This window comes from Corvus kubaryi, unplaced genomic scaffold (assembly GCF_017639235.1).
Source record: "Corvus kubaryi isolate FWS band 111438036 unplaced genomic scaffold, C.kubaryi_AGA036_p1.0 37361, whole genome shotgun sequence".
NCBI classification, from domain to species: Eukaryota; Metazoa; Chordata; class Aves; order Passeriformes; family Corvidae; genus Corvus; species Corvus kubaryi.
In genome coordinates this window covers 4,545,594-4,569,706 of record NW_024581118.1, presented here as the reverse complement: position 1 = coordinate 4,569,706, position 24,113 = coordinate 4,545,594, and the positions used below count along the sequence as shown (strand labels likewise).

Sequence of the window (24,113 nt, the reverse complement as noted above, 5' to 3'; positions counted from 1 at the left end):
CGTGGCACCAGAGAAGTCAGGAAACCTCTGAATCTCCCCACAGGGTTGGACAGCCCCTGCTCCTCAGCATTCTCCTTCCATCTCCTTCATTAGCTTTCCCAGCAGCTGCTTTCTAACCAGCCACAGATTTTTGGTTTTTAGCTGTTTGACATCCCAAACCACCTTTAAATACTGAAATTAAAAGTGAAATAATCATACAACAGTTTGTGTTGGAAGAAAGCTTTAAAGATCAACTAGTCCAATCAACAAACATCTTATGCTGGGCTTTTACCCATTCCAGTATTACTGCTAATATTACTGAGCTTTTCTTGGTGGTTTGCAATGAAAGATACCGCTGGTGTTGCTGCAGGTGGGCACAGAATGGCCCTTGAAGCCCCTGAAGATCTGAGGAACACTCCAGGCACCAGGATGCCAGCATTCCTAACCAGGGCACTTGTTTTCACAGCTTTACTCTGCATTAACACCCATTAGGATCACTTGCCACAGGCAAGAGGCTACATTAACACGGTCAAGCTTCAGGCTCTCTCTCACTGGATCCCTAACAGATTTTATTCCGTATCTTTAAGATGAGATTCCTGACACTTTGTATAGAAGACAAACAAATCACAGCATGTCCTTCTTGGGGAAGGAGGTTTCTTTGGCTCTCCTCACAGCAAGGAGTGGGTAGAGCAGCCACTGCATTAAAAACCAAAATCACATCCCCACATGATGTCAAAACAGCTCATGCACTGAAAGAGGGAGGGACAGGCAGCCAGTTTCCCCCTCCTAAACTTAAAGGATATGTAACACAACATGACACTTGGAGGTTCTCCTGAACCATTTTATTGAAGAGAAGTAACTCAGTAACACAACTGGTACAACAAAACCGAACTATTTTCCTGAAAGGAAAACTAACATTTATCACACATGCTGGGCACACCTGAGACGTCACACTCCAGGATTTTTCAGGGGATTAAACATTTCTGAACAAAAAAAACCCTAACAGCATGGTCAAACAGAGTTTGTGCTGCTCCAGACAGCCTTCCTTGGCAGCAGCTCCAGCTTCTCCCCTCTTATCCCACCTTCCTTCTCAGGCTGCGGAGCCACTGGAAGTAGGCATGGGAAGTGGCCAAAAGAGCAGCGCAGGAGGACACATGGCTCCTGAGGTGGCCCTTGGTCACACAGCCCAGAGCACCACAGAGGCCAACCATGAGACTCCCAAGAAGGTCTTGGTCTTCGTATTTTCTTCATCTGCATAAAGAAGGACACAAAAAAGAAAGATCAAATCTACACTGGCAAATCCAAGAGCTCCAGTTTAGACTGAAATCAGTTTTTCCTAGACCTCACCAGGCCATGGAAAGAAGACTTCCTACTGCACACCTATTTGGTAAGTCTGACATGGTATAATGCAAGGACCTCTCTCCCTCTCCTCCACCTCCACTTCCCCAGAGGCAGGGAATCAGATGTGAATTCAGTAGCTCGTGTCTAGGGAACTCCAGGGAGAGGGCTCCAAGGCACAGACAGCCACTGCCTTTGGCAAGTCACTTAATGCACCTTGCACATTGAGCAACTCTTGTATGGGTGTTGTAAATGCTTCCATTGTTTGGAAGATGGAAGACAAGCACCCACACAGGGACCTCACAGGGTTTACAAAATCCTTAGTTCCTTATGGTTGAGAGACTGGGAGACTCAGTATGAAATGAACACTGGAGTGGAGAAACAAATACTTCTGCATGCAAGCAGCAGAAAGGCTAGAAAAGAGAACAAAACCCAACATTGAGAGAACTAACCCTCAATTAATTTCTTCCCATTAAACAATTAGAAATCCATTTCGCTGCACGAAGGTCACCTGATGCATTGCATCCAGCTATTTACTGCTCCAGCCCACAGAAACACCAGCATGTCCACCTGTTCCAGCAGCACCAGCCCTCAGATACACACCCAGGAGGGACTGCACAACTCACAGCACAGTAACACACTGCTCAGCTTTCTGTCAGTCAGTTTTGACTGACAGATCTGTTCACACTGACAAGGGGGCCCAGCATGAACGGTACTGCCCTGAGTACAGCACTGGGATGTACGGCTTCACAAAGCTGGGCCTTGCTGGAAAAACTTCCCATCTGATCTGGGCCACCTTGCCTCATTTCTGCTGGTTGCCTGGGGTAAATAAAGGAGGTGTAAAGGTCTTCTGCTGACTTGACTGAGACAGCAGGCACTGAGTACTCTCCCAGAGAATGAGATGTCTGCAAATGTGTGTAAATAAACTGAGAAGGTCCAATTAGTGCACACTTAGCTCATTAGCTGCCCTGATCTTAATTATCTCTCAAAATTTACAAAGAAGTGGAAGGTCAGCAAATTGATAATTAAAAAACCACAACAAGAAGACTACACAACAACAATAATCCCTTAGTGTAGCAGCTTTTCCTGCACAGCAAGCTGGAAAGAGCCATAGATTATTACAAGACACAAGGCACCCTCTCTTAGCAAAGAATTAACAGCTGTCTCATCTCTCAGCAGCCCCACGCAGAACCAGAGATGGCAATGACAGAGGGAATTTCTGCAAGGAGGCAAGAGCTGAGTCAGAGGAAGCCCCTCTGCATTTTTGCTTATGAATTCAAATTAAATTTACATTTCAGGGATGTTCACTCATGTCTCAGCCACAGACTAGAGCTGATGTTTGTATTTTTTAACTCAGCACGGAAGAGAAAACTAGTGAAATGACAGACAAGCAGCAATTCAACCACAGCTGTTCAAAAACTGAGTACTTGCTCTCGAGGCTGCTTCTGCTGTCAGGGCACAAGAGGACTGAGGCACCCCTGCAGCAGCAAGGACAGCCACATGGCTGGGCAGCAGGAATTCAGTGCTGACAGGATGCCAAGACAGGCATCACTAGAGCCCAATTAGCCAACTACTCAGCTGGATACCAGCAGCCCACTGAAAGCCTCTGCTTAACATGCAGTAAAAAATACGAGTGCTAGGACAAGAACAAGGTTACAAGGGGATTTTTATCTCTTCTTGCCACCCACACCATTCTCACTGAGGGACAGGATGCATTTATATTCCTCCAGTCTTCAAATCACCAGCTATGTCTGACATTTATGGATCTTGCTTTAGTCAACTAGGTGAGGAACTCTCCAGATTCCTGCATTTGAAACACAAACTCAGATTTGCAGTCTTCCCCACATTACCTTCTTCCAAATACATACAATAGGATGACAGTTTATGTCTTTCAGTTCATTTGATAAACTGACAGAGCAAGGACATGAATATCCAAGCCACACAGCTCACACGGTTTCTCTAGCACAGAAACCTAAGTTGGCTAGACAAAAACCTAGAGAAAATGACTACTTTACAGTGAAGTGACTAGCATTACACTCACTTTGACTCTTATTTCAGAGCAATGTCAGAAACACAGCCCCAGAGCAGGCCCCCTGCTGAGCACTTCAACAGCTGACATTTGCCTGAAAGGTGCTTTGGTCCCTGCAGTAAAACACCTCATGAAAATACAACAACTTAAATAACACAGAAAAAGGGAGAGCATCACCTGCAGACAAGTGTTCCTGGTGTTCCTAATGGTACTACCCTAGACTGCACCCAAGACCTGGGGTTTCCTCCCTCCTTAACCTCTCTGTTCAGCAACTAATCAAACTGTTAAATAGCCAAGGGCTTCTCTTTTACCATGCTCTGAAACCCAAGGTGTAAAGCATACACATATGCTTTACATTCACCCTTAAGAGTTATAAACCTGTAGTTGTACACAACCTCATCCCCAGCAACAACCAGGACTGCAAATCACTTCCTTTCTGGTCAGTTTAGGATGAGCAAGACCCTTTAATGCACCTATTCACCACCAGTACTTCTGGTCTTTTCCTGCATTTACAGGCTGCCCCAAGTTATTACACATCCTTTGCCACACCCAGAGATCTAAGAGGAAAACACACACTTCCTGGCTCCCAGGGGTGCAAAACCATGGAAGTGCCAAGTCAAACTCATCACAGCAATCTGGCACAGGTCTGAGCTCTCAGAGCGCATTCTCAGACTGAAACATTGTGGTGCACCTACGGGAGGTTGGAGAGACCACAGAGACTCCCTGAAGTCTAAAATGGGATCAGAGGACAGGCAGCTAGGAAGGTATTTATGGTCCACATAGACAATCGTTTTCATATTACGTTTCTGCTCGCTTTTGATGAAAGAAGAAAACCAACTTCACAGAAAACTTGCACAGGACAAAAATGAGACATCTGCTGAGCCCTGGAACTGATTTCATGGAATGACAGCTGTGCCAAACCCTCACCTGGTCACAGGTTGGCCCCATCCAGCTTCGAGGTTGCTGTTTCACTGTCTGCATCTCGAGATTCCTGCTGGAAGCAAAGGTCTGGCTCCACCACTTCAGCATTCCCCTGCTTTCCACTGGGCTGAATATACAAGGCTAAAGGATTCAGTTCCTCAAATTCCTGGAACAAATAAAAACCACACCAGTATAGTAAAAAACCCCTACACTGTAACTACCACGAAGAATAAAAAGGATTCAGCAGATCTCTAACAGGTTTTGTGAAGGTGTACAACACCCAAGAGTTAGCTCCAAATTCCTGCAGGAACAGCCTTATTATGAAAATCAACTCCTCTTCTGCCAACAGCAAAATTTCTCAGCAATGCCCCTCTCCCCCAAAACTGGGCCTACACATGCAAAAATACCATCATAGGATCTAATCCTGATAAAACATGCAATTCTGCATCTGCTGAATAAAACAACAGATAGAAGCCCTCCAGGCTGTAAAACTCAGCTTTCTGCCGAAATATAAAATCATGGCAGTACCTTTCCAAGGGTTTGCATAATCCACACAGTTCTTACTGAAACTGAGTTGAGACACACAAATAATGGCACAGGTAAGCCTAAAGCACAAATGCTCTGGCTTTCAACTGGTGTGTCTATCGAAAGACAACAGGCAATCTACCATGGTCATGCCATCCAGCACTGTACATTTCACTGGCAAAGTATGAGAGTTGTTAAACCAAGATCATTTCCACATCAACTTTTAATTCATTGCTAGAAGACAGGCTGAAAGTAGCTTGTTCTACTAAACAGAACATCTCTGTTGTATCATCAGATTCCACCTTAAGCAACAAGCAAGCTCTCACCACAGAGTTAGACACTCTGGGATGCAGTCACAAAATGACAGGCTACAGGAAAGCAGGGAATACCAGTTTTGCTCTTCACAAAACCACTTGCTTCAAGGGAAGAATCTTCCCATTACAGGCACCCGAACAGGGATCCTTCCCTTCCCCTTCCTTTCAGCAGCACACGCCTCCCTCCTGACCTGGGAAGGAATGTTCTCTCCACAGACATCAGCATATCCCATATCGCTCAAGACGGAGTGGAAGTAGACATCGTCCTTGGTGGATGTGTCACACAGGAAGAGGTACAGAATACCATTCACATACTCATCCACGATGCCCACAAGTTCCTTGAAGCGACAGAGATCCTTGAACAGGAGAATTGCAGCACTGGACCATGTACCCTGAAGAAGAAACAACATAAAGTTACTATAAACAGACCAATATCCACCCACCCTAGACTTTTCCTTCTGGTGGGCCCTTGCCAAAAGCCAGCTGAGCTAGGCCAGGCTAGTGATAAACACAGGAAAGTCAGGCAGACAAGCTTCCCAGCATGAAACTAAACCAAACTACTCCAAAGCCTGCAATTCTCATTACACTCAGAATGCCCTTTCACCCCAAGTACCTACTTCCAAACGCAGTTCAATGGCATCCACCAGTGATTTTATCCCGATTGCCTAAAACACAGCTGTTTGTTGGTTTTGGTTTTTTTTTTAATTCCTGGAATCACAAGACTTTACAAACATCAGAAGTATCAAAAGTTGTTAAGGAAAACTGTGATTAACCCTCAAAACTCAGGGGAAATAACTTTTTAAAAGCAACATCTTTAAAAACACAGAGGCAGCAAGCAACTCTGGTCACATGCTTTCCTTCAGAGATTGTACTTCTCAGGCTTCTTTGAGCAAGAGGATTCCCATCACAGAGGAACTTTCTTATGACCTCTGTAACTCTCTGGCTGGGCTAACTGCATCAAACCAACTCACTCAAAGCTCTGTCACAGAAGAATGTTTTAAAACAGAGGGTTGGAGCTACTAATGCTTCAGAAGAACATTGGGGAACTACTGGCAGGGAAAGGAACAAGTTTGCTGCGTTGCTTAACAGCAGCAATCTGTTTTCTGCAAGAATATAAAGCAAGAATGCGCTGATGGTAAGGAAAGCAGTGGAAGGGTGATTGCTTGTAGAGCAGAGGCTTACCCAGCACACTCTGCTGAACATAACAGCACCAGTTCTGCTGTAAGTATCAACAGGACCCGACTTCATCCAAATGTCTGCCCTTAGCAGGAGAACAAATCTCTACTTGGTAACTCCTGTGCATATGTCAGTAAACAAAACTGCATGTGGACACATACCTCCACGGGTTTTACCCATGCCAAGGAACACGGGATGGCCTGAGCAGGGAGCTTCGAGTAGCACCACCTAAAACACACAGCAAAGCCATTACAGCAAAAACAGGGATAAATCAGCAGGAGTGCAGAACTTCCTCCTCTTCCAGGTTTTAGGATCAGTTTAGGAATACAGAAGCATACATTGGATCGTGCACTTATGACTAAAACCCAACAGCAGCTTCAGAAAACACTCCATATCCAGAGAATGGGCACAGCAGAAACAGCAGTAAAAACTGGTCCCTTATGCACCCCCTGACCCAAGCACCTTCCCATCAAAACCCCTTGTGCAGACTGAGTTACAGAGAGCCATGGCTTTTGAACCAAAGAATGCCAACGACCAGGCACAAGGAGAGGCAAACAAGGGGGAAGACACAAACATGGAAAATGTGCTGAACTGCAGAGAACAAGCACCTCTGACACTGCAAATACATCCCACTTGGACTGATGTGCCTTCAGGAGAATGTGTATATCCATTCATGCAACCCAGGAAGGAGGAATAGGGAGCTTGCCCCGAGGGGACAGAAAGCAGCAGGAGGACAGACTGAGGAGTGAAGGCAGACACAGGAAAGGATTTAGCAGTGTACCCCAGGGTACCCACAGTCTTCGTTATCAACCTGGGTGACGGGGGAGAGTCTACCCTCAGTCTGCTGATGACACAAAACTGGCAGGAGTGGCTGATGCCCTAGAGGGTCAGGTTGCCATCCAGATGGATCCTGACAGGATAGAGAAATGGGCAGACAGGAACCTCACAAAATTCAACAAAGTCCTGCACTTTGGGAAGAACAACACCATGCATCAGCACAGTGTGGACAGCTGGAAAGCGTCATTTTTACCAGGAGGGTGACCAAGCACTGGAATGGATTGCCCAGACAGGTCACGGGATCTTCATCCTTGGAAACATTCAAAAACCATTTCAGCATGGTCCTAGGCAGCCTGTTCTACACAGCCCCACCTATGACAGCAGGGAACTTGGACAGGATGAGCTCCAGAAGCCTAATCCAACCTCGACTGTTCTGCGATTCTGCCGCCCACGTGTAATTTACTTACTTGAGGAATCTCAGCTGAGACCTCTGGACAATTTGGAGCTGTCCATAGTCTGCGCAGAACACCTCTACTTCCTGGTCATTGATCACACGGTGGATGACCACACGGTACCACCACTGGGAGATCATGACGCAGCAGAGCTGCCCAGGCCGCACTGCGGACTCAGGCATGATGTATTTATCAGAAGCAACTTTATATGAGTAAACGTGTCTGTAAAAGATCAGAGTGAGGAACTGCACTCAGTAGGATGCAGGAAATGAACCAGGAGAAATATGTGAGACATCAAAAGAATCCTGACTTTTCAAAGTCCCCATGACATGAATTTTCAGGAGTTGTTTTAATAGGCCCTTTATATCTCTGTTCTGCCACACTTAAACTGAAATGGCAATAAAATTGCAAACACAAACTTTTAACATTTGAATGATACTCTTAGGGTCTGACAAAAAGTTAAGTAATGGGGACTGATCAGAGGCTAAACACAATCATCATAATCATTACTTTTTTACCATTACCTTGACATACCAGCATTTCTCATGAACCAGGTTCTGCAGTACTGGCCCAGGTGCAGTGTTGGAGGTGGAAGTAAAAGCATGAACTGAGCCCATTAGCAACAGCTGCACCAGACATGACAAAGGAACCCTTCAAGCTCCTTTCCAGGCTTATGAAGTTCAGAACTGCTAGGACAAACTACAGGAACTGCTGGTGACCACACTTACTGCTTGTTAGTTAAAAGGAACAGATAAGCATTTTGAGTAGTGAGTGTTTCAGGACAGCACCAGCATCTCTGTACCAAGCAATGAAGCCAGCAGGGGCCATCGCCAAGAGCTGGGTGCCCTGTTCCCTCAGCACACACACACACTGCCCTGCTGTAGCATGCTCCCACCTCATCTCAATCATCATATCCTGCAGTTCATAGGATGGTTCTGCGCGGCAGATGTGGATGTAGAACTGGCTAGGAGAGACGACGAAGTCCACAGCGACTCCCACCAAGGACCTTCTCTTCAGAGGTGGCAAACCACAAAGGCTTTTGTCCTGAACAGCATCTGGAGGGATTGCTGGAGTTGGTGGTAACTGTTTAAAACGTTGAAGCTACAAAGGGTAAGTGGGAGGTCTCGTCATGCACTGAACACACAGAATTGGCCTTTCCATTAATTTAAAAAACAGTTCCGCTTTCCCGGGGACTTGTGAATTACTGAATATCAGAGAACCCCAACAAATTGGATGAACTTGGATGAAAACTCTCCCTGTGAGGGAAACAATCATTTTTACACTTTCTTTCTTCCCTCCAGTGTTAAGAGGGGTTAAGCTACAAAAATACCGTGCTCATATTCCTGCAAGGAATAAAGGAGAGGAATTGAAGTCACATCACATATTTAGACAAAAGTAGTGAATGGCTATTGCCAAAAAAGCAAAACAAAACCAAACCCAACCCACCTCTTTGCTGGATAAGGAATTATTTCTATGTTTCATGACCATGAAAAAGTACATGATTGAACCAGCAAAACTCTCTGAAAATGATTCAGAAATGACAGAAGATGTGAATGCAACCCACCTTCACACTAGAGCTACTTCCCAGAGACAAAACCAGTTAAAATCTACAAATTCTGTTCTTTTCTCACTTAAGACAAATTTGTGCAAGTGAGCTGTTAGCACAGCTTTCAGTTTTTCCTTATTCTAACTGCTGAAAATATTATTTCACTAGAAGTGGTACAGACGGGAGACTTAATCAGACATCAGCTACTTTCACTGCCTCAAGAGCTTTCTTTTGTGCCAGCAGACAGCACTTCTCCAATGATCAGAAATCAGAAATACTTCAGTTTTACTCACTGTGAACACACTGCAAGTTATCACTGCATCATACATCAGGCAAGGTGCGGGCAGCTCATATTCCAGCACATTCCCCATTGCTTATATGGCTAAATTCAACTGCAAACAATGGGGTTTTGCAACAGTGGCTCTCTTAATCCCTTTGTAAAGGTGCAGATCATAGAATCATGGAATATTCTGAGTTTGAAGGCACCCACAAGGATCATCATAGTTCAACTCCTAGACCTGCAAAGGACCACCCCAAGAATCCCACCACGTGCCTGAGAGCACATGTCCAAATGTTTCTTGAATTCTGGCAGGCTTGGTGCTGTGACCACTTCCCTGGTCCCTCTTTCTGCAGACTGAGTAAAGCCAAATGCCCTTCAATTTTTTGGAGCTAAAAATTTTGACTAAAACATTTGAGTTAAATAGCGAGTTAACATTTTTGAGTCTAAAAGCAACTAGGGGAATTCTGGCCTGAGCAGCAGCATCACCTCTACAAAACCCTTACAATTTCACAAATTTCCTCTGTGCAGCGCCTGTGAATGGTGGCGTTTCTGAGGGACAATTTTGCTCTGAGAATGCTCCTCCTATGAGACTGTTAAGGGCACACAATAGCTTTCTAGTCTAGCTCACATGTTGTTAGTGACAACAGACACTTCTTTGAAAGACTTACAGGACGTGTACTCGAAAACATGCTCCCAAAATACAACAAAGTTATAAAACAATAAAGCAAGAGAACACAGGGTAAGACCAGGCTTTATAAGAGGTATAGCTTGCAAGAGTGGCTGACTCCTTGCCCCAAGCTGGACTGGCAGCTCCCAAGAGTGGTGTGAGTGACACTTTTCCTTCTGTCAGGGCAGCAAGAAAAAGCTCCTGAGAGCAGCAGCTCTGTATTCTTTCTCCTTCTTGCAACTGGACAGATGGACTCAGCCCTTGTGCCCCATCTGACCCTGAAAACACTTCCAGGATTAGTCTCGGGATACCAGGCAGCAGGGCAGGGATCAGGTTGCATCTTTCCTCTCTACTTGCAGCATCCTGATGAACAAATTGTCCATTGCACATCCAAACTAACAAATTTCAAACTGCTTTCCTCCTCTTTAGAGCATTTTTAAAACAGAACAGCAAACTTGGTGGTTCACGACAAACAGTAGTTGTACAAACATCCTCCAAGTCTTGTCGGGATCTTTAAATGGGTTCCCTCTGCAATTTCTAGGAGCAAAATCTGGGGCTACCTAGACCATATCCCCCCTTTTAGAGCCTTCACACAAGCAGACTTGTGGTTTCACCTAGGGGTGAAACCTTGTGGACCTCACCCTGTGGACCTCATCACACCAAAGTAAAATTTCTTTAAAGGAACAGCACAGGCTGCCAAAAATCTCTCAGGGGTATGCTTTATCAAGTGCTACATGAAATCCAACTTGTAGTTCCAGGCTTTCAAGCTCATTAGTAGACAAAACACCAAAGGGTAGAACCCTCGGGATTCTTTCCGTGCCTGTAAACTCCAGTTGTACAGCTGGGTACAGCCATAAGACAAGCTTGGCAGAGGAAACAACTCTAAGAAGAAGGATTTTCCTGAGACAAAGAAGGCCTAAAGATGCTCAAAAGAAAAAAATAAAGGAGGGACAGATTTCTGAAAGAAAGATTTAGCAGTTCAGAACTTTTGCACTGCTATTCTCCATCCCTGTCTAAAAATACACTGTTGAACAAAACAAAATAATGATAATTTCCTACCAAATAGCAGACTTGAGACTGCAGGAATCAAGGTCACTGAGGAACATTCCCCAGCTCTGTCAAAATGGTTGACACTGAAGCCCTGTCAACAACAGCAGGGGAAATTTCACACAACTTGTCTCACAACAAAGTTATTAAACTCCAGTTACAAGCACGATAACACTTAACCAGCCTTGGATGATCTGACAGACCTCAAGACCAGAAGGAGACAAGAAAAAGACTGACTTTGGATGTCACATAAAGCTGTACACCAGGTCAATATGAGTCTGGTCGCCTCCAGAGTCATCTAAAACAGGTACAAAAACGTTTGAAAGCAGCAGTGCGTCAGCAGTGCAAACTCAACAGAAACAAGGATAGTAAAAAGAGTACCACCCCTTGGAATATGACATGAAAATTCTACAGATTGTTTGTCCAGCCACTTACTTTTTTGAGGTAAGCACTCAAAATGGCTGCTTTTGATTGCACTGGCTGCGAATCCATCGGAAGTGCTGCCTGGTAGGAGCTCTCCGTCTCACAGGTGGGTTTCACAGGAGGCATCTCAGCTGCAGATGCTGCTGCAAAGACAATTTAATTTGCCTGTTATTCTTTGTTGGACTGATGCAGTGTTGCACATTAAGCAGTAAGGGAAAACATCAAAAAATGGAAGTCTGAAAGCACTGGTGTTGTTCTCCTCACTACCTGCAGCATTCACAGCCACCGCATTCATGAGGATTCACTGCGTCAGTAAGTTCAAACAAAACAAGAATCACCTGCTCTTGTAAGCAAGCTAGAATAATGTTAAAATGAATTTTCCCTGGAAAAGCTATGAATTTGGCAGGAACTCTACGTGATTATCCATCCTCTCCCACAGGTTTTAAGGGAATGCTGAGGGCATCTGCAGTGGAACACTGCAGCCGTGCCTTTCAGGCCAGTGTAAAATCTTCAGTCTCAGAAAGCGTATGGCAAAGGCTTTACCAGCCTGCACAGCAGACATTCAGAAGATCCTTCTAGTTTTTTCACCTGTTGCCTGGAGTGACTGGAAATTCCAGTCCTACACTCACATTCAGCAAGTCCATACTCTGAATGGGCTGATCATCCCTTCTTTCACCTCCCCCCCAAAAAAATGGTGGCAACATGATGAAACCTTCCAGTTAAATTCTCTGCTACCAAGACAAATGCCTTGTGACAGCTGCTCCTGCAGCACACAACAGCCCTTCTGTGCTAAACCCCAGGGGAATCAGGACTTCCACAGCAACTGGAAATGCAGCAACAGACACTTGAAAGCAGTTGCTTGGCCACAGAGCTTGCAAGAGCTTTCAGTTAAACACACCACCTCACCTTGCAGCATCTCTTCTTCCTGTGCTTTATCTTGAGGCATCTCTTCTTCCTCAGCCTCACCTTGCACCATCTCTTCTTCCTGTGCCTTATCTTGCAGCATCTCTTTTTCCTCAGCCTCATCTTGAGGCACCTCTTCCTGTTCGATGTTGCTTGCCAAGTACTTCCTCAGGAGTAGCAAGGAACCCGCCTTTGTCTGCTCAATGGCAATGGAATCAGACACGCTTCTGAGGACCTCAAAGATGGACGAAAATCCATACTGCCTGTACTGGAACGCCCGGCCAAAGCGCCTGAGGAAGGCCCTGTGGAAATCCCTGAGCAGAAGTGGTGAGGAACTCAGCAGGTCCTGCAGCTCAGCCTTCACCATTGCTGGCAGGACAGGGGTCCTGGCACTCACAGCTTGGAAACCCTGTGGACTCTTGGAATTCTTAGTGGGAGAAGTAGCATTCGCCTTCGTAGCAGTTTTCTTTGATGCCTTACTATGTGTGTTTACTTTCTGGCTGGCAACCAGCTTGGCAATCCCTCTGGTGGAGTCATCGACAATGGCTACAACAGAAAGAAATAAAACAGACAACCAGAACAATGAACCATTAAAAGCTCTACACTGGCAAAGCTCCTCTTAGTTCCTTTCCTTCCACACCCTTTCCAGAAGCAGTTGTCTCCTCCAAAAGCAACTACACTAAATCATGGCTGATTTCCAGCAACCTCTTCCTTTGCAAACTGGACTGAACTATTTTTAAAAGCCAGCAACCAGTTTCCATCCTCATCCCTAGAAATTCAGACCAGGTAGGAAGGCAGGTCAAATTCTTGGATGCAGGATCACAAACAAAACCCAAGCTGCTGAGAGTTTTGCTGGGAAAGCAGAATCACTGTAAACTCTCATTACAGAGCACCCCCTGCCCAGGAAAGGTCCCCCTGGAGAACAGCTCAGGTCTTTTCCAAGCTTCTAAGCAACTTTTTCTTGTATTACTGCAGCACTCAAAAAGCCCCCAACCATTTCACCCTTCCCAATCAACTCTTTGCAACTGCCATTTGTTTTCACGACTCTTCCCTGTCGCTGTTATTCTGCAGAGAACGGCGAAATCACCACACAAGTCCACGTTGCAAGGTATGGCCGAAGCCCTCGTTTTATCACCCATAACCTTTATAGCATGGTTTGTAAAAGAGAAATTACACGATTGGCCTATTGGCCCGCCACCTTCAGAGGTGACAGGTTGAGCAGTAAGACTCCCATTTCCAAATATTATTCTCACAGGACTGAAAACAATTCCAGTGTTCTCACAACAACCTGCAGGTGCAGAAATGGTTTACATTCTTACAAACTGTTGTCCATCCAGTTCTCATGGGAACGAAAGCTTTCACAGAGAAGCTGTGAAAAGCTGGATTTCTCTAACTGCTTTCTTATGAGAAGGGAAAGTTTCACAGGAAAATTCCTCTGTCAGTCCCTGCTAGCATCCACACTTCCCCAAAGAAAAAGAAAATGAAAAAGGCTCTTTGATACAGGCTGAACTTCCTATGGGGTCAGGTAGGGAAACCTTCACAGCTTCTCTCGAGAGGCCCTATCCCTGGTTTTGGCTCCTGCTTTAGTCTGCATTTACAGGAAAAGTGATGCTTACCAGTTCTAGCGTACTCATAAGGAAATGCTACCTCAGCTTCTAAACAAAGTGTACAAAAATAATTAGAAGACTGGGCAACTTTTTCAGGAGGGAAGAGCACAAAGGTGTTAGAAGGCAGATCAAAATACAAGAAGAAATACCAAAGACAGAAACTTAACCAGTCGTATGAGAAACACATGGACAGATATGTGACACACAGCTCTGCACATCTGCAGAACGCTTCACACCAGTATGACGTTCCAAACAACTCCTCCACCCATTTGGAAACAAAACCTCACCTTTGAGGATTATGGTGCCAGTCTTAGAAGAAGAACAGACTCGGACAACGTCAGGCATTTGTGCCACCAGCTCCAAGGTGGACTGGAAGCCCAGCTCGCGCAGAGGGAGAGGTTTGCAGACCATGGCCATGTACTGCTCCTCCAGCTGCTCCGGCGTCAAGCCCGCTTTGGCAGCTATCAGCAGCGCCCTCACCTCCTTCTTCAGCACCTCCATAAGCCGCGCCTGCTTCGACGCCTCTGTACTAAAGGGGAACACGCGCAAGCAGATGACAACTTATACCACAGCTGCTCAGAATCACGTGGAATTTCGACCTTGTCCCGCTTAGTGGCTGAAAGCTGGGAGGGGGAGCTGGCAGCAGCTTCACCAACAACCCCTGTACTCACTTGCCAGCACCCCCGCACTTTAGTGCACGCCTAAACCTCTGCCCTCTACAACCCCTGGCACTCGGAACACCCTGCGCGTCCCCACCGCTGCCCGAGGACGGCCCACCCAGCCCCGCGGCTCCGTGCTCCTCGCAGAGCCCCAGCGCGGGGGCTCGCCCCTCGGAGCCCGCCAGGGTCACAGGGCGGTAAAGCGGCGCGCAGTGGCTGCTCCCTAATGCTGTAAACGAGGCTGAGACTTTTAAAGGAAAAGTCAACTCGTTTATTTGTTAACCGCTGAGAGCGGGAACCCAGGATAAGCCCAGGCTCCGCGCGACAAGCCAGAATAAAACAAAACACAAAAAAAGACAGCGAGACTCACTGGGCGCTCCCTCAGACCCCACGTTCCGCAGGAGGACTTGCCCCCCCACCGCGGCTGCAGGTGGCTTTTTAAAGCCGCGGGTGCCACCGGACTGGGGCCCTTTTCAATCCTCGCGCTGATTGGCGCCTTCCCTGTTCGCTGGTTGGTCTGTCCCTCCGTGCATTCCTCACCAATCATTTCCTAACAGGTCCGCTTCATTGGTTGGCTCGGTCTCCAATCCCAGTGCAGGGCCTCGTCCTCATCCCTCGTACACTATGAGGTAATGTACTAGAAAGTTCCTTCCACTAAACCCATCGGGTCCCTGTTACATCCCCATTCAGTGGTCACATTCCACCATTACACCCGTGACAGTCTCGCAATAACAATTAACTCGTTAACTGCATATCCCCCCGCCCCGACAAGAAAAAAAAACCAAAACACTTTTGACCATTTATTACACTAAGGGCTCACAGATACCTGCGAACCCCCCTCAACTGCACAGCTGATTTCCACGCAGGAGTACTTTTCGGACTCAAACAGGAGCTGAACCTGTCAATTTTGGGACACCAAAGGTTGCTCTTAAAAAAATCTCGTTCCAAAAGTTGGCAGCCAAACACATCTCCCAGGCGCGGTGGAGTCAGGACCTGCTGGTTGAATAAAACACCAGACAAAACCAGCATATTGCAGGTTTGGAGGTGTTAAATATGTCATGGTGCTTTTGACAAGACACCAACTGGAATCCAAAACCAGACCTGAGCTGCCTTTTGCTGTTGCTGCTTAGAACACCACCTGCTTTTTCAGCAGCTGGGGACCATCTCTGCCAGTCCCATGTTGGCCAAGTGATAAACACCAAGTGGAAAAGGTTTCTGGAGCAGTTCCAAAGAATATACACTAAAAATTTATTCATTATATCCCTTTTACACCCAGCTTTTCTCTGCCTTTAGCCCTCTCCATCCATCACTTCCCTGGTGAGCTGCTGACAGGGCACCCAGCACAGCAGAGAAAGCAGGCACCTGGTGCTCCTGCCCTCCCTGCCTGCAATATCCTGAGTCTGGGTGGAGCACAAGTCTCCAATAAAACAGGAATCTGTGAAAAAACAAGATCAGCACCTCCCCAGCTGTCTTCCCAGCTCCCTCCAGCCCGTCCTCCGCATCAGGGACTGGAATCCCTGAGCTCAGCCCTGCCCTGCTTTATGTCCCAGCTGTGTCTTGCTGAAGTGCAATTTCTAGCCAGGTGCTGATTTCTTTAATACAGTTGGTGACTTTAAAAGTGTTTCTTCCACAGGTTTTTGCAGATGACAACACAGGCTGAGCAGCATGAGAGAGAAAGCTCCTATGTTTGCTCTGCCATGCTCCTGCTGTGGAAAACTAGGGAGGCATTTAGGCACAAACTCTTCTGGCAATTTAGATTCAACAGCTCTAACTCTGTGATAGCTGTCGTATTAACATCCATTCAGGAAAGTTGGGACCCGTTACTTTCCCTCCTGGCTAAAAGGTGACCCTAGAGAGAAGGGGGTTGCTGCCAATGTTCCTTCACCGTGCCAGTCAAAGGGCTTGTGGGGAGCAGAGCAGTGTGAGATGGTACTCGCCCAGACATTCACCACAACACCCCCTCCAAACACTCCTGAGTAAGCCACTGGTCTCACCAGCAAAGCTTTTTCACCCTGGTGTCTATTCTGGGCCACTCTCACCTTTTGATATCTTTGGGGCCACATGCCTGACAGCTGCTTTTAGGTTGCTTTTCAACAGCTTTGCAGAAACAATCTACTAAAAATCACCGGAGTGCTTCTGATTGTATTTTATTTCCAAACGTAGGAAGACGCAAATAGAATATCCTCCCAGGGCCCACCCTGTCCAGGTCTAATTTTCCTTCTCATCTCCACAGCAGTGCATGATGAGAGCAGAGCAGCTGGAAGCAGCTTGCTCACTTCACTGTCCATTATGCCTGACAAGCGTGTGATGAACTTGAAACGAGCCTCCTTGATGTCACACCTCCCCTTCTCTCCTCCCCTGCCTGCTTTTCCTGCCTGCAGTAATAAATTCAAGCACGTACTCATTCCGCTCCCCAGGCAGCTGCGTGCTCCTCGGCACAGATGAGGATGGATAAGAGGTCTCGGAGCTCTTCCAGGGAGTCTCATAGGAGACGCAGAGAGTCCACAGCTATGCAGAGCAAACGAGAGAAGAGGGATAGCAGCAGAGAAGCTGGCAAAGGAAAGGGAGATATAAAGCAGGAGAAAGCCAAGGAGACCAAGAGCACTGCGGGGACTGATGGTAGGGTGCATACCTCCACGGTGGTGGACGTGGATGATGTGGTGTCTGATGAAGAAATGGAGGCAATGGCATTGCTGGATAGTGAGCAGCAAGAGGAAGGTATGGCTTAAAGATGGGAAGGGGTTGGAAAACTGCGGGCTCTTTGATGCTGCGTGGGTCGCAGTGTGACTGCTCTCTGCATGGTGTCATCACACCCACCTTGCACAAGCGTGGTTATCCTCAGGATAGGATATGGGAGACTCCAGCCAGCCTCCCAGCCAGCTTCTGCAGGCTTATCAGCACCATCCAGCAAAGCAGTGAACCTGGGTACAAGCAGTTACATTCACAGCATCCTTCATGCTTCAGCTTGCTACTCCCCAGTTCTGTTCATGCTCTTCCTTTTCTTGCTTGGCCTCCTTTAGGTGGATGGTATTGGCCTTACTGCCAGTTCCTAGCCCAAAGGACCTCGCTTCAGGGATGAACTGCTCTTGAGGTGCACACTTGCAGCTCACTGGTTTGATGACCTCTAAGAGCAGCTCCTCACCAGGTGTTTGTTAGGCACATTCCCAGCCTGCTAGGAGCTGGGAGGAAGGGAGCATCGTGGTCCTTTTGGCAATACACCTGGGCCTGTTTGGACCCAGCACCACCGCAGGCATGGCAGATGTGTATTACAAGAGCCAGCACCACTTGTGCCCTTCCATGCTAGCACCTCTGCTGCCCCAGAGTGACGCCGAGGTTCAGACTTGCTCCTGACTCTCTGGGAACTAGTTTTTCACAGCTTCTACTTTCTGCCTCCATTACAGGAATTACAGCTGTTGAGCAGTGCTTAGGAGCTCTAGTGACCACACAGGTTCTTGGGATCTGAAGCTCCCTCAGGACCTGGTGGTTCTGCAAAGAATCCCAAAGGCAGAGGGACAGGGATGGAAGGGTTGGAAGGGATTAAAAATGGGAGGGATGCTAAGTTCACAGTTGAAAATCATGGTCCACTCTCTGGCTGCATCTATTTTCATGCCATACCTGCTGATTTTTCCCTCACACAGGAGCACAACAAAGGGCAGCCAAAGCAAGATGACCCACACTCAGTTTGGGGAGATGTAGAAAGTAATATTCGTCTGGCCTGACTGCCTCAGTCAGCCTCCAGCACCTTGGGGTGACTTCTTAGAACACAGGAAGATTTCACTGGCACCAGAGGCTTCAACCCACTGCATTAGGGAGCTAGGATGCAATTAAAATCCTATTCCAAAACAACCTGAAATACTCTGATAGAGAAGGGCACTTCAGGCTGTGCATGTTTAAAGCTCTCTCTTATTTACAATCTTTGTCTTTAGCTCATCTTTCCAGATAAACTTCAGGGACCCCAGCTCAGCAAAGTTGCCCACTCCAAGCCTTTCAACCCTGCTTGGTAGCCCCAATTCTTCAAGATAAAGTCTGCTCTCTAGCCAAGCAACCATGGAGAGGCATGGCTCAATTTTTGTCAGTAAAGCAGAGACAAAATCTATCCATCCATCCTTGCAGCTCCTGGCAATCTGGAGCACGGAGTGTTCCTTAACTCACTTCCAGAGAGAGCCAAGTGGTTCAGTTATACTGAGTCCAGGCAAAGTACAACAGTGAAGGCTGTTGTCAGTGCAGGCACTTGTCAGGCTATCAGTATTTTGGGAGCAGTCCTCGACTAACACAGTCCTGTTGGGTTCCTCCCTAGGTGTAAAGACTCCTGGCCTGGGTGTCTGTGAGTGGCTTTTGACCATCTTGTCTTTCCTGTTCATCATAATGACCTTCCCCATTTCTGTCTGGTTCTGCATGAAGGTGAGAATAGCCATGGGGCCTCTCAGTATTTGGTGTCTGATCTGGGTGTCACACACTGGTTCACCATGTGCTGGACATGAGCATAAAGCTTTTTTGGTCTAAGGCCCTATTTATACCTCTTCAACTCATCCTTAATTTTGTTTTCTCCTTTATCACATGTTGCTACAGCACAGGGGTCCAACCATTGCCTATCAAATGCTTCTGCTGAAATACCAGCATGCAGAAACTAAGGTTTTTCTTTCTTAAAACAAATTGCAAGTCTGTTCACTTTCAGACACATCCCTCAGCCTACCTAGCCCAGAGATGGCTGCATTACAGCAGCAGGGTAAATAGGCTTTGAATTAAAAAATTTAAGAGAGATTGAGCTCTCAGTTAATAGAAGATTTCCCCTCTTCCTCTCGTTTTTATTCAGATTTATAGCATGGCTACATGGAGGCATGTTTTGATTCCCACTTCTCAGGAAATTTCACATTCATATTGTTATCAACAAGAATGCCGGTATTACAGCTCAGCTCTTGGGGTGAGCACGTTTGCCTTGGAGGGAAATGAGCAACATAGAAAATTTTAACTTGGGTTATTTAAGTTTGGCCAGGCTATAAGGAAACAAAATGCTGGGTCATCTTGGGAAACCCTGGGTGGGTCTAACATGGGCTGCTCTCACCAAATTCCTGTCTGTCACAGGGCTCCTCATATACAAGGCTGGCCAGCCATTCTAGGCAAAGGGTACAGTGACTCAGTGACAGGTGATGCCACAACCTGCTGAAATCCTCCCTTTGCAGGGCTTTTCCAGAATAAACTTCCTCCTCTGCCAGCGAGGCTGCTTTTCCCAGTCCTACTTCCTTCGCTCCAGCCTAGCTTTTGTTTCCCTCTGCAGGTAGTGCGGGAGTATGAGAGAGCCATCGTTTTCCGACTTGGGCATCTCCTTCCCGGCAGAGCCAAAGGACCTGGTGAGGTGTTTACTGAGCTCCCCCCAGCCACACTGCTCCTCTTCTGCATGCCTTACCAAAGCTCACATGCTGGTGCCCTCCAAGCAGGCATGGCCAGACAGGAGATGGGATGGTTTTTGTTCCCTTCCTTTCAAGGGCCTGTAGTTCCTAATGGCTTTTCCATCACAGAAGCAGCCTGAGAGTTTGAGCCTGTGTATTGCTGTTCTTTTGTAGTTCTGCATGCTAAACCCTTCCCTGTTCTCCAAAACAGAAGAAGTAATTTCTGTAGTTCTGATGATTACCAGCTGTCTCTCGCTTCCTCCCACAGGCCTTTTCTTTTTCCTTCCCTGTTTGGACACCTATCACAAGATAGACCTCCGCCTCAAAACCCTAGAGATCCCCTTCCATCAGGTATGGCTGACACCCCCTCTCTATATTAATTTTGGGATCTATTTAATGTTAAATCTGATGCTTTCTACCTTCATCCTTGCAGAGAAAATTTTAAAAAACCAACTCAAAGTAACCTCTAGTTTGCCCAAGATCCATCAGTAGCAGAGGTGGAAGCTACAAAGACTTGACCATCCAGCTCATCTTCATCATTCTCTCAGTTGTGTGCTTTTCTGTGCTACCTTAGAGTTGCCAGAACCAGCTCCATCTCCCCTAATATCTTCTGCTTAGGTGGTGACCAAAGACATGGTTACTTTGGAGATAGATGCTGTCTGCTACTACCGGTTGGAAAATGCCTCTCTCCTCCTCACCACCCTGACCAGCATCTCCAGTGCCATCCAGCTGCTGGTGCAGACCACCACGAAGCGCCTCCTGGCACATCAAGCCTTCTCTGAGCTTCTGCTGGAGAGGAAGAACATCAGCCAGGAGATAAAGGTGCTTCCATGGGGAGGGAGACAGCAAAGCAAGGGGTGAATTAAGGCTCTGCAAAGAAGCCCAGGTGGCCAGTCCCTCAGAGTCACAGACACTGGTTTGAAGAAGGCTTCTGCACTTGGAATAAGTGTGGACTCTAGTTAAGTCACCCTAAACCCCTGGGGTAAACGCAAATGGGAAGGAAGGGCAGTAATTTTATTTCTGAGGGGCCTTGCCCAGTAGCACACTGAACCTGATAAATCTGCCTTACAATCCTGCATTAAAGTCCCTGCCCTGTCTTGCTCCCCGTGAGGGGGCTCGGCCAGTGCTGCTGTTCTCCCATGCTCTAAACATATTCCTCTTCATAGGTGGCTTTGGATGCGGTCACAGGCTCCTGGGGGATCAAAGTGGAGAGAATAGAAATGTAGGTAGGAAATGCTGGTAGAAGGGAATTCTCTGTCCCTTTGCAAGGACCTGTCCTGTGCTGCTCGCTGTGGCCTGCTCCTCTTCCTGCTTTGCCTCTGGCCCTCTCCCTGCAGGTGTTCTGCAGAAGGTAGAGCCTTTCACCTTCCTATTTTCCCTGCCCCTTTCAGCCTCTGCCTCATGTAAAATTTCCACCTGTTAGAAGTTCTTTCTCCTGCCCTGACAGCCAGAGCAGGATCCTTGGCTGGGATCTAATCACCATTTCACTGCTGCTGCAGGCAGTTTGCACCGAGTTCTGGTAGCCCAAAAGGCACAGCAGGCACTGAATTCTCCATGTCCTGTTCTGGATCAAAGGCCCTGGGGTCTCAGCACTGGTAGGGATGGGCTCATCACTCAAGTCTGTGCAGGAAGGTGGGACTCACTCGTCACATAGAGGGACATGGGAGAGAGCCAAGCAGTGAATGAATACAGAACATTCCTGTGCCTGTCTTGAGAGCAGTCTCCTAGGGGAGTCTCTGCTGTCTCACAAAGACTGAGCTTGCCCTATAAGCCTCAGAGGCACAAAGAGGTCTCCCTGCTGCCTGGTGATCATGCAAGCCTGGTCACTAGAAAACCAGGCTGAAAGAGAAGGATGGGAATGGAGGTAGAGGACTAAAGTGAGACACGCAAAGAGGGACACCCAGGGGGCGAAGAGTATGAATGAGCAGCTCTGCAGAGATCGACTGAGCCCATCCCAAGCCTCAGGCTGAGCATCCAGTGCTGCCAGGAGAGCCAAGGGCCCAGCTAATGCCTGTCTTTACTCCCACAGCAACAACGTGCAGCTGCCTGCTGAGCTCCGGCAGTCCCTGGCTGTGGAAGCGGAGGCCCAGAGACAGGCCAAAGTGCGGGTATGCCAACATCTGACTACTCATCTCCTTCCAAAGCATTCCTCCTTCCTTTCCCACCTCTGGTTTGAGGTCTCTGGGACATGCCACACAGGCACACAGCTCTGGGTTGACATGTTTCCTTTAATTCCAGAACAAGAGCTGAGTCTAACAAGGGGAGCTCAGTTGCCGAGCTCTGATGGGCCTAGTAAAAGCATGCTAGCCATGAGCTTCCAAACTTCTGGCAACACCTAGAGGCCTAGTACATGCTGTGATCTTTGAGGAGCAGGAATGTTAGAATCACACTGACCCTGAAAATTTCACCAACCCGCCTCCGTAACAAACAGTCCGTGCCCCCTCACTCCCAGCCTCACAGAACCTTCCTTCTTCCCCTGCTTGGTAGGTGATCGCTGCTGAGGGGGAAAAGGCTGCTTCCGAGTCCCTGCGAATGGCAGCTGAGATCCTGTCCAGTGCTCCAGCTGCCGCTCAGCTCCGTTATCTCCATGCACTGCACTCCCTTACCACAGAGAAACCTGCTGCTTTCATCTTGCCCTTGCCTCTGGATGCCATGAACCTGGTCTCTCCGGCTGCCCACAGCCCTCCCGCTGTGAGCAGCCTCCTCACAGGCACCACAAAGCTGCCAGAAAATCCAAAAGACAAGAAGGACTCCCCCATGCTCTGAGAGAAATGGTTCCCACATTGCTCCTGCTCAGAAAGGAGCAAGAAGGCTGGCCCACCATCAGGTTCTGACCTGGAGGCAGGAGGGAAAGCAGCCCAGGCCTGCAATATAAAGTGGATTGTACACGGGAAAAGCCTCTACTTGTTTTGGAAAGGAAAAAATGTGGAGTACAAGGAGCAGGCCTGGCAGGTGTGTGAGCAGGGGGTTGAGGGAAGTGGGGTGTCACTCCTTCTCCTTCACAGAGCCAGATGCAACTTGACACCTTACAGCCCAGCTCCCAGGGTCTGATCCATCTTGGCCCACGACCTTGGAAGGAAGGACAGACCCTCCTCTATGCCCTTCTATGGCCCCCATCCTCAAACCAAACAGCTGGGCAGGTGGGAGTGGGAGTACGACAATCCGTGGGGGAACAGCAAGGGGCTTGGCACGCAGGCAGGATGGTGGGTGCTGCAGGGAGGGAAAGAGCTGGGTCCTGTGGTGTCCTGGATGTGGGATTTCAGTAACCACCCACATACATCCACACAGCCTAGTTTAGCCCTAGTTCTGAAGCAGGAGGAAAAGGGAGAGGAGGCGAGGGCAGCCTTTAAGGCTTGTGCTTCCCTGCTGAGCACATCTGTGGCGCGGAGGAAAGGCTGTGCTGCTGCCCGCGTCCACAGGGTGGTGAGGCAGGACAACGTCTGAGCTCGGGGGCGCTTAAAAACATCGAGGTGCCCCGTTTAACCAGCGCCTACTGAGCTGACGGGGGGGATCCGGCACCGCTGGCCCAGAGCCTCGGAACAGGAACACTTTCGCCCACCTGCAGCTGCCGTGGTAATTTTCACACACAGAGAACGAACAGAGTGAGTTCTCAAAAATCCTAGAAGCCACAAGCTCCTATGTATCTTTCCTGCCTACAGCTGTTTGAAATGGCCAGGAACCTACAGGTATTGCAGTCCTTTCCCTTGGTAAAGGTCTGGAGCACTGTCAAAGGAAATATCCCTGCACTCAGATTCTCTGGTCCTGGTGCCCTTTGTGTGGATGTCAGCTCTGCTCCTGCCCTTTTACTTGACCTACAGCATCTCCCCTTGCTTCAAAGCAAGATCTCCCTGCACAGCCATTCCCAGCACCTCTGTTCTGCTGTTGGTGTCCTGTAGAGGTCAAATAGAGGGCACTTTGTGGCCCTTCTCTCAATTGCCCCCACACTGTTGGTCATGATGCCCGTGCCTAGGAGGGGTTACCCAGCCAGTCTCACTCTTGAATTTTCACTTATTCACAGCTCTTTGCCTGCTGGTAACACTAACTGCTCCCATGATACTCAGTCTACAAGTATTTGCCAGCATC

General features: G+C 47.8%; 2 protein-coding genes across 2 annotated transcripts; one reads left to right on the top strand and one right to left on the bottom strand.

The window, feature by feature from the left end:
• Nucleotides 1-805: 805 nt before the first annotated feature.
• On the bottom strand, nt 806-14,921 carry TDRD5 (tudor domain containing 5; the record flags this gene model as incomplete). Its single annotated transcript, XM_042033858.1, has 10 exons — nt 806-1,230; nt 4,274-4,433; nt 5,298-5,498; nt 6,444-6,510; nt 7,527-7,733; nt 8,407-8,612; nt 11,487-11,617; nt 12,381-12,923; nt 14,272-14,513; nt 14,656-14,921. Coding segments are annotated over 9 exons (2,019 nt in total), but the record flags the coding sequence as incomplete, so codon positions are not given.
• Nucleotides 14,922-16,808: 1,887 nt separating this feature from the next.
• On the top strand, nt 16,809-22,943 carry NPHS2 (NPHS2 stomatin family member, podocin). The gene is made up of 8 exons (XM_042033942.1): nt 16,809-17,361; nt 18,941-19,044; nt 19,919-19,991; nt 20,299-20,381; nt 20,649-20,852; nt 21,197-21,252; nt 22,060-22,138; nt 22,518-22,943. The coding sequence occupies exons 1-8, from the start codon at nt 17,085-17,087 to the stop codon at nt 22,794-22,796; spliced, it is 1,155 nt and encodes a 384-aa protein (XP_041889876.1). The 5' UTR covers nt 16,809-17,084; the 3' UTR covers nt 22,797-22,943.
• The last annotated feature ends 1,170 nt before the right edge of the window (nt 22,944-24,113 follow it).

Coding starts and splice junctions, on each gene's coding strand:
- NPHS2 (XM_042033942.1), top strand. CDS start 17,085: ATGAGGATGGATAAGAGGTCTCGGAGCTCTTCCAGGGAGTCTCATAGG. Junction 17,362..18,940: donor TAGTGAGCAGCAAGAGGAAG/GTATGGCTTAAA, acceptor GTTCCTCCCTAG/GTGTAAAGACTCCTGGCCTG. Junction 20,853..21,196: donor ACATCAGCCAGGAGATAAAG/GTGCTTCCATGG, acceptor TCCTCTTCATAG/GTGGCTTTGGATGCGGTCAC.